The following is a 12,060-nucleotide window of genomic DNA, read 5'->3' on the forward strand; positions in this document are numbered from 1 at the left end:
TCAATTCAAAATTCATACAAATTTATTTTATATATAATTTCTACGATTTTTAGTTAAAAGAGTTGTCGATCACGATTATGTCTCGAATTTGACGACTCGTCTCAAATTAATTAAATGCTGTTTTATTTAGAGATAATTTCACAAATCACAAATCCATGAGGGGTATGAGGAGCAGAATGGCCAGTTCATCGTATCCTATCAAATCGGACAACAGCTTGCAGCTTAATTGCTTGCGTAGTGCGTTGTCATATATTACTTCATTTAATCGGTTCGTCGGCCCCCACCACTCTACGGTGACTCGCCACCCCAGATGAATAGCTTCTCACCATTTGATTGGTTTGGTGTTATTTTAGTTACCATTTCTTTTATTTAATATTCATAGACGAACGAGGATTAGTTCGATTATATCTTTGGATTAACGATTATCAAATGTTTATTATGAATGAAACTTGTTCCAGATGAATATCCAATTCATCGTATCCTATCAAATGTTTATCCTCACAATAATCGAGTTATCTCAGACAAGCTCCAGTTTATTCGTCACCGTCAGGATGGTTCATGCACCAATAAAATCAAAGCACTGGGATCATTTAAAACGGTGGTGTGTGCATGAGAAGCCAAGCTGAAACTAAAATGACATTATATTATATAATATTATATTCAACAGGGCTAAAAAAAACCATGGGCGGGAACGAGAGCCGTTGCTGGCTAAACAACCAAAAAAATGGCGGCAAAAAAATTCAGCTGCCCGAAACTTGACGGGCAGCCTAAAAGACTGCCCCCTTCTCAATTTCACACACACACACAATCATCAATCGGAATAGATTCTGATGCAAGCTACGAGAATTAGCCCTTTAATCGTCTACACTTAGGCCAAATCTTTAAGGTTTCTCCTCTCTGTTTCCTTCTCTCTTTCGAGTATAAATTATTCGTGAGTCCACTCCTTTTGCCGCCATTAATCTTCTTTTTCCCATTGTTCAAAGTTTCTGTACTGCATCCAAGCCCAGCCCCCCCTCTTCAAGTCCTCCTCTCTTTTAATTTTATTCCCCGTGTTGAATCACATAAAGGAATTTAAGGTAGACCGCTTTTGGTTTATTCTTTCATTTTTCTTTATATCCAGCCCTTTCCCACTAAGAAAAGCGTCTCCTTTTCCTCCCTTCTTTCTTGAAAAATAGAGTCTTTGCCACCCCCGGAGAATCTGTTCCTCCTGCAAAGGTTTTGCACTGTTTCTGTGTTTTCTAAAATGGGTGTTTCGAAGAAGCATCAGATGGAGGCGATCAAGGAATTGGATGGGAAGAAATGGGTTATAGCCGGAATCGCCGTTCGAGCGCCGTTGAAGCCGATATCCACAAAGTCCAAGGAGGAAAACGGAGACGAAGACGGCGCGTGCTCCACGACTCCGACTGCGCGTGAGCACAAAATACCCAAGAAGCTGTCCTGCCCACCGGCTCCCAGGAAGCGCCGGCCAGCTTCAACTTTCCATTTCAATGGAGTTCGGGAGTTCTTTAATCCCCCGGACTTGGAATCGGTATTCATGTGTCATGCTGAGAGAGCCAACTAAAGAGTTTAGCAGATTTTAAGGTTCATCAAAATATGAAGGCCTTTCGATTAGTTTGTGCTGGAAGTTTGTTTCAGGCTGTATCGGTACTTGGTAGTTTAACTGTGGTAGTTTTAGGCTTTTGAAGTGGTAATGTAATGTATAATAGAAATTATATTAGCATGTATGAATCTTCTTCAACTCTACCTTGCTAGAGCTATAATTATTTTCTCAATTTAAAGCTTAGTTTTTTTAATAATTTTCAAGAGTATGATAATATGGTAATTAAATCACTACATGTTCTCGAATCAGAGTATAATATATCCAGTCATTTTTAGAAGCAAATCATCCCCTTTTGCTTCAAGATTTTTAGCTTCTTTTTCTTGATAAAGTCCCATTTGTAAGAGGAAATGGGAGCAGAATTTCCATTTTTCTTGGCTCTTTAATCATACGCCAAAGCAGTACCCTAGATTTAGTAGCGTATTTTCACCTATTGCTCTGTGGACAGAGGATACGCACGTGCGTGCGTTAGGAATAGCAAGGAAACCATGACAATCTTAGAAAGCAACAAATCTAACATAAAAAGTAAATGGTATTCATTGCTGAGAGAGATGCTTCATAAATCTTGATTTTGACCCCTCTAAACCAGAAGCTTCCTGGTCACCAGTTTACCACCCACTTTAAACACTTGAATTTTAGTACGAGACTCGTGTAAACTAGATTCAATATATACTTTGTGCACACGCCATACGTTAGGTTTAGATCACATATATGATGTGCGCGACGAATTGTAATAATATGTACTTCAAAACCCGACAGGCGAAACGTATTTATGAACACATCTATATGATATCAAACCAAGGACGATTTGAGCGAAGGGGGGGCTCCCCCCCTCCCCCTAGCTCCCCCTCCCCACTTCAATCCCCGTTCGTAATTCTTGCTAACATTTAAAGTTTGTCTGATTTTATGTTTGACTGTTACAAAACTATAAAGTGCTACCTTATGTCCCACTTGTTCCAATGAATCCTTGGATCACTTATTTTGATCAATTATTTGAAATTTTAAAATTTGTGGTCCAATTTATTATTATTATTATTTTTTGTATACATGTAATACAGTACATACCTGAATCAGTGTAAATATCTTTTAAGACGGTCTTGTGGAGATTTATATCCGTAGTGAAAAGTAATATTTTTTAAATATTTTTAGTGGAATAAAATATGAATATCACATAATTTGATTTATGAAACAAGTTAATTAGAGTTTTTTTTTTTCTGAATAACGAGGAGTCCCAAGTCAAACCCCTCGTAATGGCGATAATAAAAAGGAGCACTCGCATAATTGAGCGTGTTAAATAGAGAATCCTATGTGGGGTTGTTTATGACTTCAAGGCCCTGTTTGGTGCAGTCATATTCCATTGGGCCACATCATACTTCCTCATTAAACTACCCACACGCAAAAACTAGAATGAATATCCAAATATTTTAACGGTTTCTTAATCAAACACGTCCTAGGATTGATTTCTTGAGTAATTAAACTGGCGAGGAACATACACAAGCATCTTTATTTTGACTTTGTTATTTTTTGAAAAACTATAATACAATTAAGAGGTATTTAGACACATGGGTCTATTAATTAATGTTTATATATATATATATATATATATATATATATATATATATATATATATATATATATAATATGTATGGGTTTTAGGTCCATGTTAAGTAATTAGGTTTATAAAAATAATTCGTCGCATTTAAAGTTCTCAGTGCCAATTTTCAATTTAACGATACTCGAATTCACAATTTGATTTAAAATTAATTGATTTTTTATGAGTTTCTCTCCAGCATAACAATTATCATACATATCATTTTCGTTTATTACTGAAATCTTTGTCTTAAATTTGAGATATTAGTGTCAGAAGAATGATGAGTAATCAGTTTTATTTATAATTTATAAATTTACTCATTTTGTCTCATATTAATGACAATAGTTTATATTTTGAATTTGAATTGTGAGAGTTTGTTACAACTGAATATCGAATTTAAGACGTAGTCTTAAATTGGAGATATCGATATGAAATGAGTAATAAATAAATCATCGTTGGAAAATTATATTATAATTTATGAAAGTACTCATTTTGTTTAATATAATAACTTTTTTTGAGACCCGCAATCGATATCGTTTAATGCGTACTAAGTAAACTCTTGAACTAATGCGCGCATTAACATGCAAATTATGTTAGTCAAGTAAATCATACTAAACAAGTCATGTATGATAAGCTCACACGTTAAAATGTTGGAAGAATACATCGAACTCTTAACCACGGACTAAACAATCACTTATTTCATCCGTTCGATCTTAATTTATATCCAATGGAGGTGCCTTAATAAAGTTATTTTTATTCAATGGCTTGTGGCGAACAAAGCGTATCCAATTTATTAATGTTAGAGATTGTGATACCAAGAGTATTTTACTCTACGACCATATCTAGCAGGTCAACACGTTTGAGCGTGAGGCTCGGAAAATATTAAATTATTGGTGCAACTAACACCACTTCTTAATGGTGTGGAATTAGGAAGGAGATTTGTTAATTTAAAAGAATTTTGATTAAATAAAAGTGTAAAAAGACTTCTTGGGATTAGCACTTAATTTCTTACAAAGCCTGATCTTTTTACCTTAACGTGTCAGATTAATGGCCGGCTTTAGATTTTGTCCTAACAGTCATCGTGCTTACGTGATAGTCTAATTAATGCGAAACCCCAAATTTTTGGGCATTTAATTGATTAAATATAGATATATATAAGAAGTTGTTTTCGAATTATAATAAATTCAAAAATATAAATAATATATGGTATGCAGAAATCATCCAAGCCAATAAATAAATGAAAATCGAAATTCAGTGCAAGATACATAGTAAACTAAGACTGAATATCCACATAATTGAAAGAAAATATCATATATAAGACATATTTTCTCAACAAGGAAGCATATCTATATTTATGGAAGTAGTATCTCGAAATTTAAGGAAAGAGCATATCCAAATTTTAGAAAGAATATCAATCGAATTATGATAAGATTTTAAAATCACCCCTATAAATAGGAAGACCCTCTCATTCAGAATTTACACTGAAATTTTCGAGCTTACTCTCCAATTTTCGAAATTTCTTCCCAAAAATTATGAACGAGCCATCAAAATTATTTTCAAGTTCAGAATTTCGTTTATCTTGTTTTCCATTCTAAAATTCATCAAGGGTGCACTTATGAAGATTAATTTGAAATCCATGAATCTCGATTATAGTTATGTTATCGACAATAAAATAAAATATTAATTACTAAATTTACATTTTGTTTATTTACACATTAATTACATAAAATATAATTAATTTCAAATGAAATCGTTATTGATGAAAATTCATCATAATTGACTTAAAAGTTAAAACACTATATAACCATGGAATAATAAATTTGAAGCACATTCTCTTACATCTTTAAAATAAACAAAAAAATACATATAAAATCAATAAATTTAAAAATCATCAATCTAAATACAACATATCAATTTTGGGAAATATATATGGTAAAAGTCAAAATTCAAACAAACTAAAAAGGAGACGAGGAAATATTGATCAAGTAATCAATTTCAATAGATTTGAAATCAAAACTTACATAATCAATCACGAAGATTTTCATTGGATTCCCGGAAAAAATGATTGTCTATATTATAGAAATGTCATCAATTCGTCTCGATATTATTTGGTTATCGGGAGAAACATCTGTTACCAAAAAGTGTCCCTTTTATTGGCTCAATAATGGAATCAGGCTTGGTTTCTTTATCCTTTTCCTCCCATATACAATACAAAAATCCTTAAATTTATTGTATATATTACTACAAGAAGTACATAACATAATGCTGTACCATAATAATAATTGTCGGGTTTTTAATACGTATAATGGCTGCATAATTACATAGTTTTCAAGACCCTCCGATTTATTTTCATCGGGCATGATTTAATTATTGTCCTGTTTCTGTTCTTGATATCCCAAAACAAAATTTGACCATGATCTTCCATCTTTTGTTTTTTGGAAAAACGAAATTTGATTGCCTTACTATTTAAATTCTTATTATATTAATTAAATCCATGTTATATGAAATTAGAATCCGGTTATATTTATTTTGACGATCCTCGCTTGATTCGATCGACTGTAGTTATTATATGATTCTTGCTTGATTCGATTGACTGAGTTAATCCATGTACTAATCCAATATAAATATGAAGATCCCAAAGAATCGAAACTAAAACAAAAAATGGCTTCGTTTGTACCGCAAAGGCTCTTGATAATTTACATAGCATGTTTCTTGTTCTTGTTTCCGGTTGTGTTTTCCGGCGAGTTGAAAAACGATCGTTTCGAGACGATAGATCCGGTGGCAAAAATTGAAAAGCGGCAGCTGGTGGGGTCATCCCCGCCGATGTGTTTGGGGAAATGCGAAGGATGCGATCCATGCACAAGGGTTCTGGTGGAGGTGCCTCCGGCGAAGCTGGTGGCTCCTCAGTGGTTTTATATGGTTTGGAGGTGCACGTGCGGCGGAAAGCTCTATATGCCCGACACCACCCCTACTCATGGTTGATTACGTAACAAGTTTAAGAGAAATTCGATATTTGTCAATTATTGATATTATTATAATAAGTTATAAAATGATGTGATCGAACCCTTTTTCAGAAATTTTATTCCATTTTAAAATATGAATTCACGTTTTTGAGATAATTTTGTATATAATTCGAGATGGATAAATTCGTGGTAGGAGGATGGATGGCCACAAAGGCTTCTTTCTTGTCGGGGGAATTGTTATATCCGATTTAGCATTGAATTTACACTGTTAGAAATCCTCCATTTGCTGCAAAAAAATTAAAAGAAAACTAGAAATAAGCAATAATGAGCGAAGCTTCCTCCATTCCAAATTGCAATTACGTCGGTGATTTCGTGTCGTTGAAATTTCTAGTCTGGAATCACATTTAATATAGGAATCCGATGCATGGATTAATTGAGTGCACGCATGGTAGGAATCCTATGCGTAGAAGAGACTATACCAAATAAAAAGTCGATGGGTACCTTCAGGCCCAGGACCAATGGGCCGACAACTCCGACCCGAACGCTGTTGTGTTTATCCTGCCCGTACTGACCGTGATCTTTTTGGCGGGAAAGGAGGATTTGGCGCCAAGGAGAGAAAGATTCGAGTGTAGCCCGTGAAAGGCGGTGATTGGTCACTGTACTCACAGGCCATCTCCAACCCTGCACCAAAATGGTGTAAAACACCATTTTGGTGCAGGGTTATCTGCTCCAACCGATACCTATTGTTGACGCCAAACTAGTGGAGTGCTACAGTGTTGCACCAAATTTGGTGCAACACTGTAGCAATAGCGTTGGGTTTTTGGTTTTTTTTATTTTTTTTTTGTAATTTTTTTATTGTCATTTTACTTAAAATTTAAATATTATATAATTAGTTTTATAATCCAATTTAATTATAAAAATGTATTATTTCAAACAATTAATTTTAAAAAAGTGAATTTAAAAAATTTGGATATTTTAATTTAATACATAATTAATAAAGATAATATGATTATGTTAATAAATTATTTGTGATAAATTAGTTGTAGTAAATAATGATACAAAATTAAATAAATTAAATTATTTATAATTATGTAGTTATGATTAAATTAATTAATATTGAATACAAAGATACAAGTACAAAAAAAATTAAGATTTCAAACACTATTTTTTTGAAAATCAAAGAAAATGATACAAAATTAAATAAACAAACATAAAAAACACTAAATTATTAAAATTGACATTACAATACAACATAAAATAAAATAAGATGACAACACTTCAAATCAAAGATAATGATACAACATAAACGTAAAGAAGATAATAAACAACAAACTATTAAAAATCATACCACAATACAATAAAATAAGGATGACAAGCACTTAAATTTAAAACGGAGGTAAGCTGGATCCAGATCCTCCAATGTCTCCAAAATATTTTCCATAGTCGAGACTATCACGTGCACGTTTCCTTTCTTCCCTCTCACTCAAAATTCTTGACTGTTCGGCCCTAAAATTTTCACGCAAAGATGGATCTTGAATTGAGTTGAGATCGATTACCAAAATTTTGTTTTCTTCTTGAAACCTAGTCAAATCCAACATTTGTCGATTTTGTTCTATTTTTGTTTCATTTTGTTCCAATTTTCGTTCAGTTTGTTGCATACGTTTTATCTGTAATTCTTTGTTATGTTCACGATAAGCATTTCCAGTTTGGATTATTTCCAGAATTTTTTCTTGTCCTAATCGCATTGATTCAATTGTCTGTGACATATATTCATCTTTTTTCTTTTTTAATTTTGCTTTTTTCACTCCAAGTGGCCGCTGTGACGAAGTACCACCAATATTTTCATCACTTAAATTAATCTCAAATGGTGATAATCCAGGGGACGCTGATTTGGGGGAATCCGTTGCTTGTGTGTCCGATTGTTGAGAGTCGAAAAATTCAATACCTCTTTGAATTGTTGACCTTGAATGATTTGACGAAGCTGCAAATTTCTCCATATCTTTCATAATAGACCATACATGATCAAACTTAAAACCTTTCTTGAAATTAGAATCCTGTTTCATTAACTCTTTCGCACGAATTATCTGTATATAAAATTAAAGTTAAGATAAATAATATAAACAACTGATAATAATATAAGTATAGATATTCTATCAAAACAAAACTCACAATATCCATATCTGAAGCACCGCTTGGATGGAGTTGTTCAACTTGTTGGATGCATGCTTTTAATTTACTAATCGCCGCCAATATTAAGCCCATACGAGATTGCACAGATCTTTTGTTACGAACTTCAGTCATGTCGGGTGCTCTGGAACTGTTGTAGCTTTGCTCGACACGACTCCAAAATTGATTTCGAGATTGGTTTATGCCTATGATAGGATCTTGGGAAATGTCAAGATAAACATGACAAAGGTGTATGTCTTCTTGATATGAATAAGAAGCAGTTCGTGCATTCGAAGCCATTGAAACGAAAATATTTTGAGAGACAGGTATAATATTTATTATATAGAGTATGATAATGGATATAGGATAAAGATCCTACGGTTCCGTTTAAATGAAATCTAATCCGACGGAGTATAAATCGGATAAGATTTTGTAGATAATAGATATAGGATAATGATCATATGGTTCCAACTCAAACAAATCTAATCCAACGGTGAATAAATCGAATCGGATTTTTTGGATATAGGATAAGGATCCTATTATTATTATTATTATTATTATTATTATTATTATTATAAATACATATTTGTCCATTTGTGTGTATTGTATATAATATCCTATAGTAAAGAAACAAATTTTCATGTTTTTTTAATTTGTGTGTATTCTCGTGTATTGTTATTATTATTACTATTATCATGTATTGTATATAAACAAATTATTATTATTATTACTATTATCATGTATTGTATATAATATCCTATAATGTCCATTTGTGTGTATTCTCGTGAAGTCAAGATAAAGATTTTGAAAATCCAACCATTTTGGATATATGATAAAGATCCTATGGTTCGGTTTAAATGAAATCTAATCCGACGGTGTATAAATCGGTTCAGAATTTTTGGATAGATGATAAAGATAATGTGAATAGATTTGGTTTTGTTATATAATATGAATCATATGAAGTTATCCAACTCGTACTTCAAAATTTCCAACTATCAACAAACATCATGAATTATCAAAATTTTCATTTTTTCAATTCAGCATCATCTAGCTCATCTGATGAATTTGATTCACATGTTCAAGATCAATTTGAGTCCATCAACGAAACAGAAAATTTATTGGGGAGTCTAGCAACCAATAACACAATTTTAGCGGCTTCATATGCTGAGCAACATGAAGTTGAAGTCAAACATGGAGGGTCGATTCCCGGTCATATCGTAATTCCGCGTGATCGAGAATTGGCGGATCGTAATCTTTTCAACGATTATTTTGCTGATAATCCAAGATACAATGAAGCAATGTTTCGAAGACGTTTTCGAATGTCACGAGGCCTTTTTTTTCGTATTGTTGAGGCTGTAAAGAATCATGATCGTTATTTCATACAACGAGTAGATGGTCTTGGTCGGCTGGGACTCTCTACTAATCAAAAAATTACTGCTGCAATGCGGATGTTGGCATACGGTACACCAGCGGATGCTGCTGATGAATATATTAAGATAGGAGAATCAACTACAATTCAATGCCTTCAACGTTTTTGTCGGGATATTGTAGAGGTGTTTGCAGAGCGATACCTAAGGTCACCTACCTCCATTGATATTGATAGACTACTGCATATTGGTGAAAAACGTGGATTTCCTGGAATGTTGGGAAGCTTGGACTGTATGCATTGGAGATGGAAAAATTGCCCAACAGCATGGGCAGGACAATACGCGGGTCGTAGTGGTTCTCCGACCATTATTTTGGAAGCGGTTGCTGATTATGATCTTTGGATATGGCATGCATTTTTTGGTATGCCAGGATCTAACAATGACATCAACGTTCTTGAGGCATCCAATCTTTTTTCAAATCTTGCGCAAGGTATCGCTCCTCCAGCAAATTACTTTATTTGTGGAAAAGAGTATCATCAAGGATATTACTTAGCCGATGGTATATATCCTAAATGGTCAACTCTTGTGCAAACAATTCATGATCCACGCGGTCCCAAAAAAAAATATTTTGCAATGAAACAAGAGTCATGTAGGAAAGATGTCGAACGCGCATTTGGAGTACTTCAATCACGATTTGCAATTGTAGCATCTCCAGCACGTGCTTGGCAGAAAAAACACTTGCAAGATATAATGACTGCATGCATTATAATGCACAATATGATTATCGAAGATGAGCGTGACTTGGATACACCAATCGAAGATGCGTTGGAAGCACCAACTCCAAATGTGGAAATGATTACGGATCAAAATATAAGATTTCAAGAATTTCTTGCTCGGTATAAAAACATAAGGGACAGAGAGGCTCACTTCGCACTACGAGATGCACTAATCGACCATTTATGGGATTTATATAGTAATTCCGTTAATTAAATGTTGGATATTTGTGTGTCATTTCTATTTTATATGGATCATTTGAATATTGGTTGTATGTTAGTAATTTATGTTCAAAATATTTACTTGTGTGATTTTAATTTTTTTAAATGATTAGTTAATTACATTTAATCAAGTAATAAGTTTAAGTATTGAAAATGAATATTAAATATTAAAAAATTTTAACGTAATTATAAATAAATATTTAATTAATATTTTAATTCAGTAATATATATAATGAATTTTAATATAGAAATGATTTTAGATATTAGTGATATTTTAATTGTTGTGTTTATAAATATTTTGTGAAGTAAATTATTTTTTGTTAATAAAATAATAGAGAATATTCCGAGAATATTCTTTTTAATGTAGAGTTTAGAGTTGATGGGTTGGAGATGAATTTTATATTTGGTGTAAGAATTACACTATTTTAAAGTTAGTGTGACACTAACATAGCGTAATGGGTTGGAGATGGCCAATAGCGACCGTTGGATTTTTGTAGAAGGGGTACAAACAATCACCTCTTCGAAGCTGTATATGGAATTGAAGCGCACAACGGGACAAATTAACAATTGTGGTTTAAAAATTTAAAATTGAATATATTTTGCTAATATTGAATTGCAATTTTTAAAATTTGATATTTCATCATAACGAGAAGCGAAACTAAGATTTTAAAGTATTTGGAAGTGGTTAGTATTAAGACAATAACAACAGTGAATATTCGATTAAAACTGAATCCAACTTTTTAATATCTAATTAACGGATCTTTTTTCGGACAAACTGAACATATCTAATTTTACTAGGGATGTAAATGAGCCGAGCCGAACAGTAGCTGGCTCGGGCTCGGCTCGTTTAACTATTTTTTCGGCTCGAGCTCGTTACGATCCTTAGGTTTGAAGCTCGGGATCGGCTCGTTCGGAAATTATGACGCTCGGGCTCGGCTCGAGCTGGGCTCGTTAATGGCGGTTCGCTAATAGCGACGGGTTTTGAGTACAAGCGTCGCTAATAGCGACGGGTATTGACAAAAACGTCGCCGATCTAGATCGGCGACGTTTCACCGTCGTTATTTTAGCGACGGTATGTTAAACCCGTCACCATTAGCGACGGGTATTATAAACCGTCGCTAATTGTTTTTTTTTAAATGTTATAATTATTTAAATCTGAAATAAAAATATATTGTACTGTATAATCGAAAAAAAATTAACAAAATTTGAAAAATGTAATCATATTATTAATCTGCAAATAATAATACAAGTGTTTCATACAAAATGAATCAGCCATGTAGCGCTCCATCTCCTCCTGTGATGTTGATTTAAAATGAATCAAATGGAATTTTCTTAATGTAACGTTGATGAGAATAACGAAATTTAATAAACTTACGTGGAG

The 12,060-nt window shown here is 33.1% G+C and overlaps 4 protein-coding genes across 4 annotated transcripts; 3 read left to right on the forward strand and 1 right to left on the reverse strand.

Moving 5' to 3' along the window:
• The first annotated feature begins 838 nt into the window (after positions 1-838).
• On the forward strand, positions 839-1,758 carry LOC140821595 (cyclin-dependent protein kinase inhibitor SMR6-like). Its single transcript, XM_073182122.1, has one exon. The coding sequence runs from the start codon at positions 1,244-1,246 to the stop codon at positions 1,559-1,561; it is 318 nt and encodes a 105-aa protein (XP_073038223.1). The 5' UTR covers positions 839-1,243; the 3' UTR covers positions 1,562-1,758.
• A 4,091-nt stretch (positions 1,759-5,849) lies between these two features.
• On the forward strand, positions 5,850-6,170 carry LOC140821621 (EPIDERMAL PATTERNING FACTOR-like protein 3). Its single transcript, XM_073182159.1, has one exon. It carries the CDS (start codon positions 5,850-5,852, stop codon positions 6,168-6,170), a length of 321 nt encoding a protein of 106 aa, XP_073038260.1.
• Positions 6,171-7,330: 1,160 nt separating this feature from the next.
• On the reverse strand, positions 7,331-8,629 carry LOC140821606 (glutathione S-transferase T3-like). The gene is made up of 2 exons (XM_073182139.1): positions 8,321-8,629; positions 7,331-8,235 (listed from the first exon to the last, which is right to left on the reverse strand). Exons 1-2 carry the CDS (start codon positions 8,615-8,617, stop codon positions 7,537-7,539), a joined length of 996 nt encoding a protein of 331 aa, XP_073038240.1. The 5' UTR covers positions 8,618-8,629; the 3' UTR covers positions 7,331-7,536.
• Positions 8,630-9,482: 853 nt separating this feature from the next.
• Positions 9,483-10,709, forward strand: LOC140821607 (uncharacterized). Its single transcript, XM_073182140.1, has one exon. It carries the CDS (start codon positions 9,616-9,618, stop codon positions 10,672-10,674), a length of 1,059 nt encoding a protein of 352 aa, XP_073038241.1. The 5' UTR covers positions 9,483-9,615; the 3' UTR covers positions 10,675-10,709.
• Positions 10,710-12,060: the final 1,351 nt, after the last annotated feature.

Source organism: Primulina eburnea, unplaced genomic scaffold (assembly GCF_022965805.1).
Source record: "Primulina eburnea isolate SZY01 unplaced genomic scaffold, ASM2296580v1 ctg636_ERROPOS244172, whole genome shotgun sequence".
NCBI classification, from domain to species: Eukaryota; Viridiplantae; Streptophyta; class Magnoliopsida; order Lamiales; family Gesneriaceae; genus Primulina; species Primulina eburnea.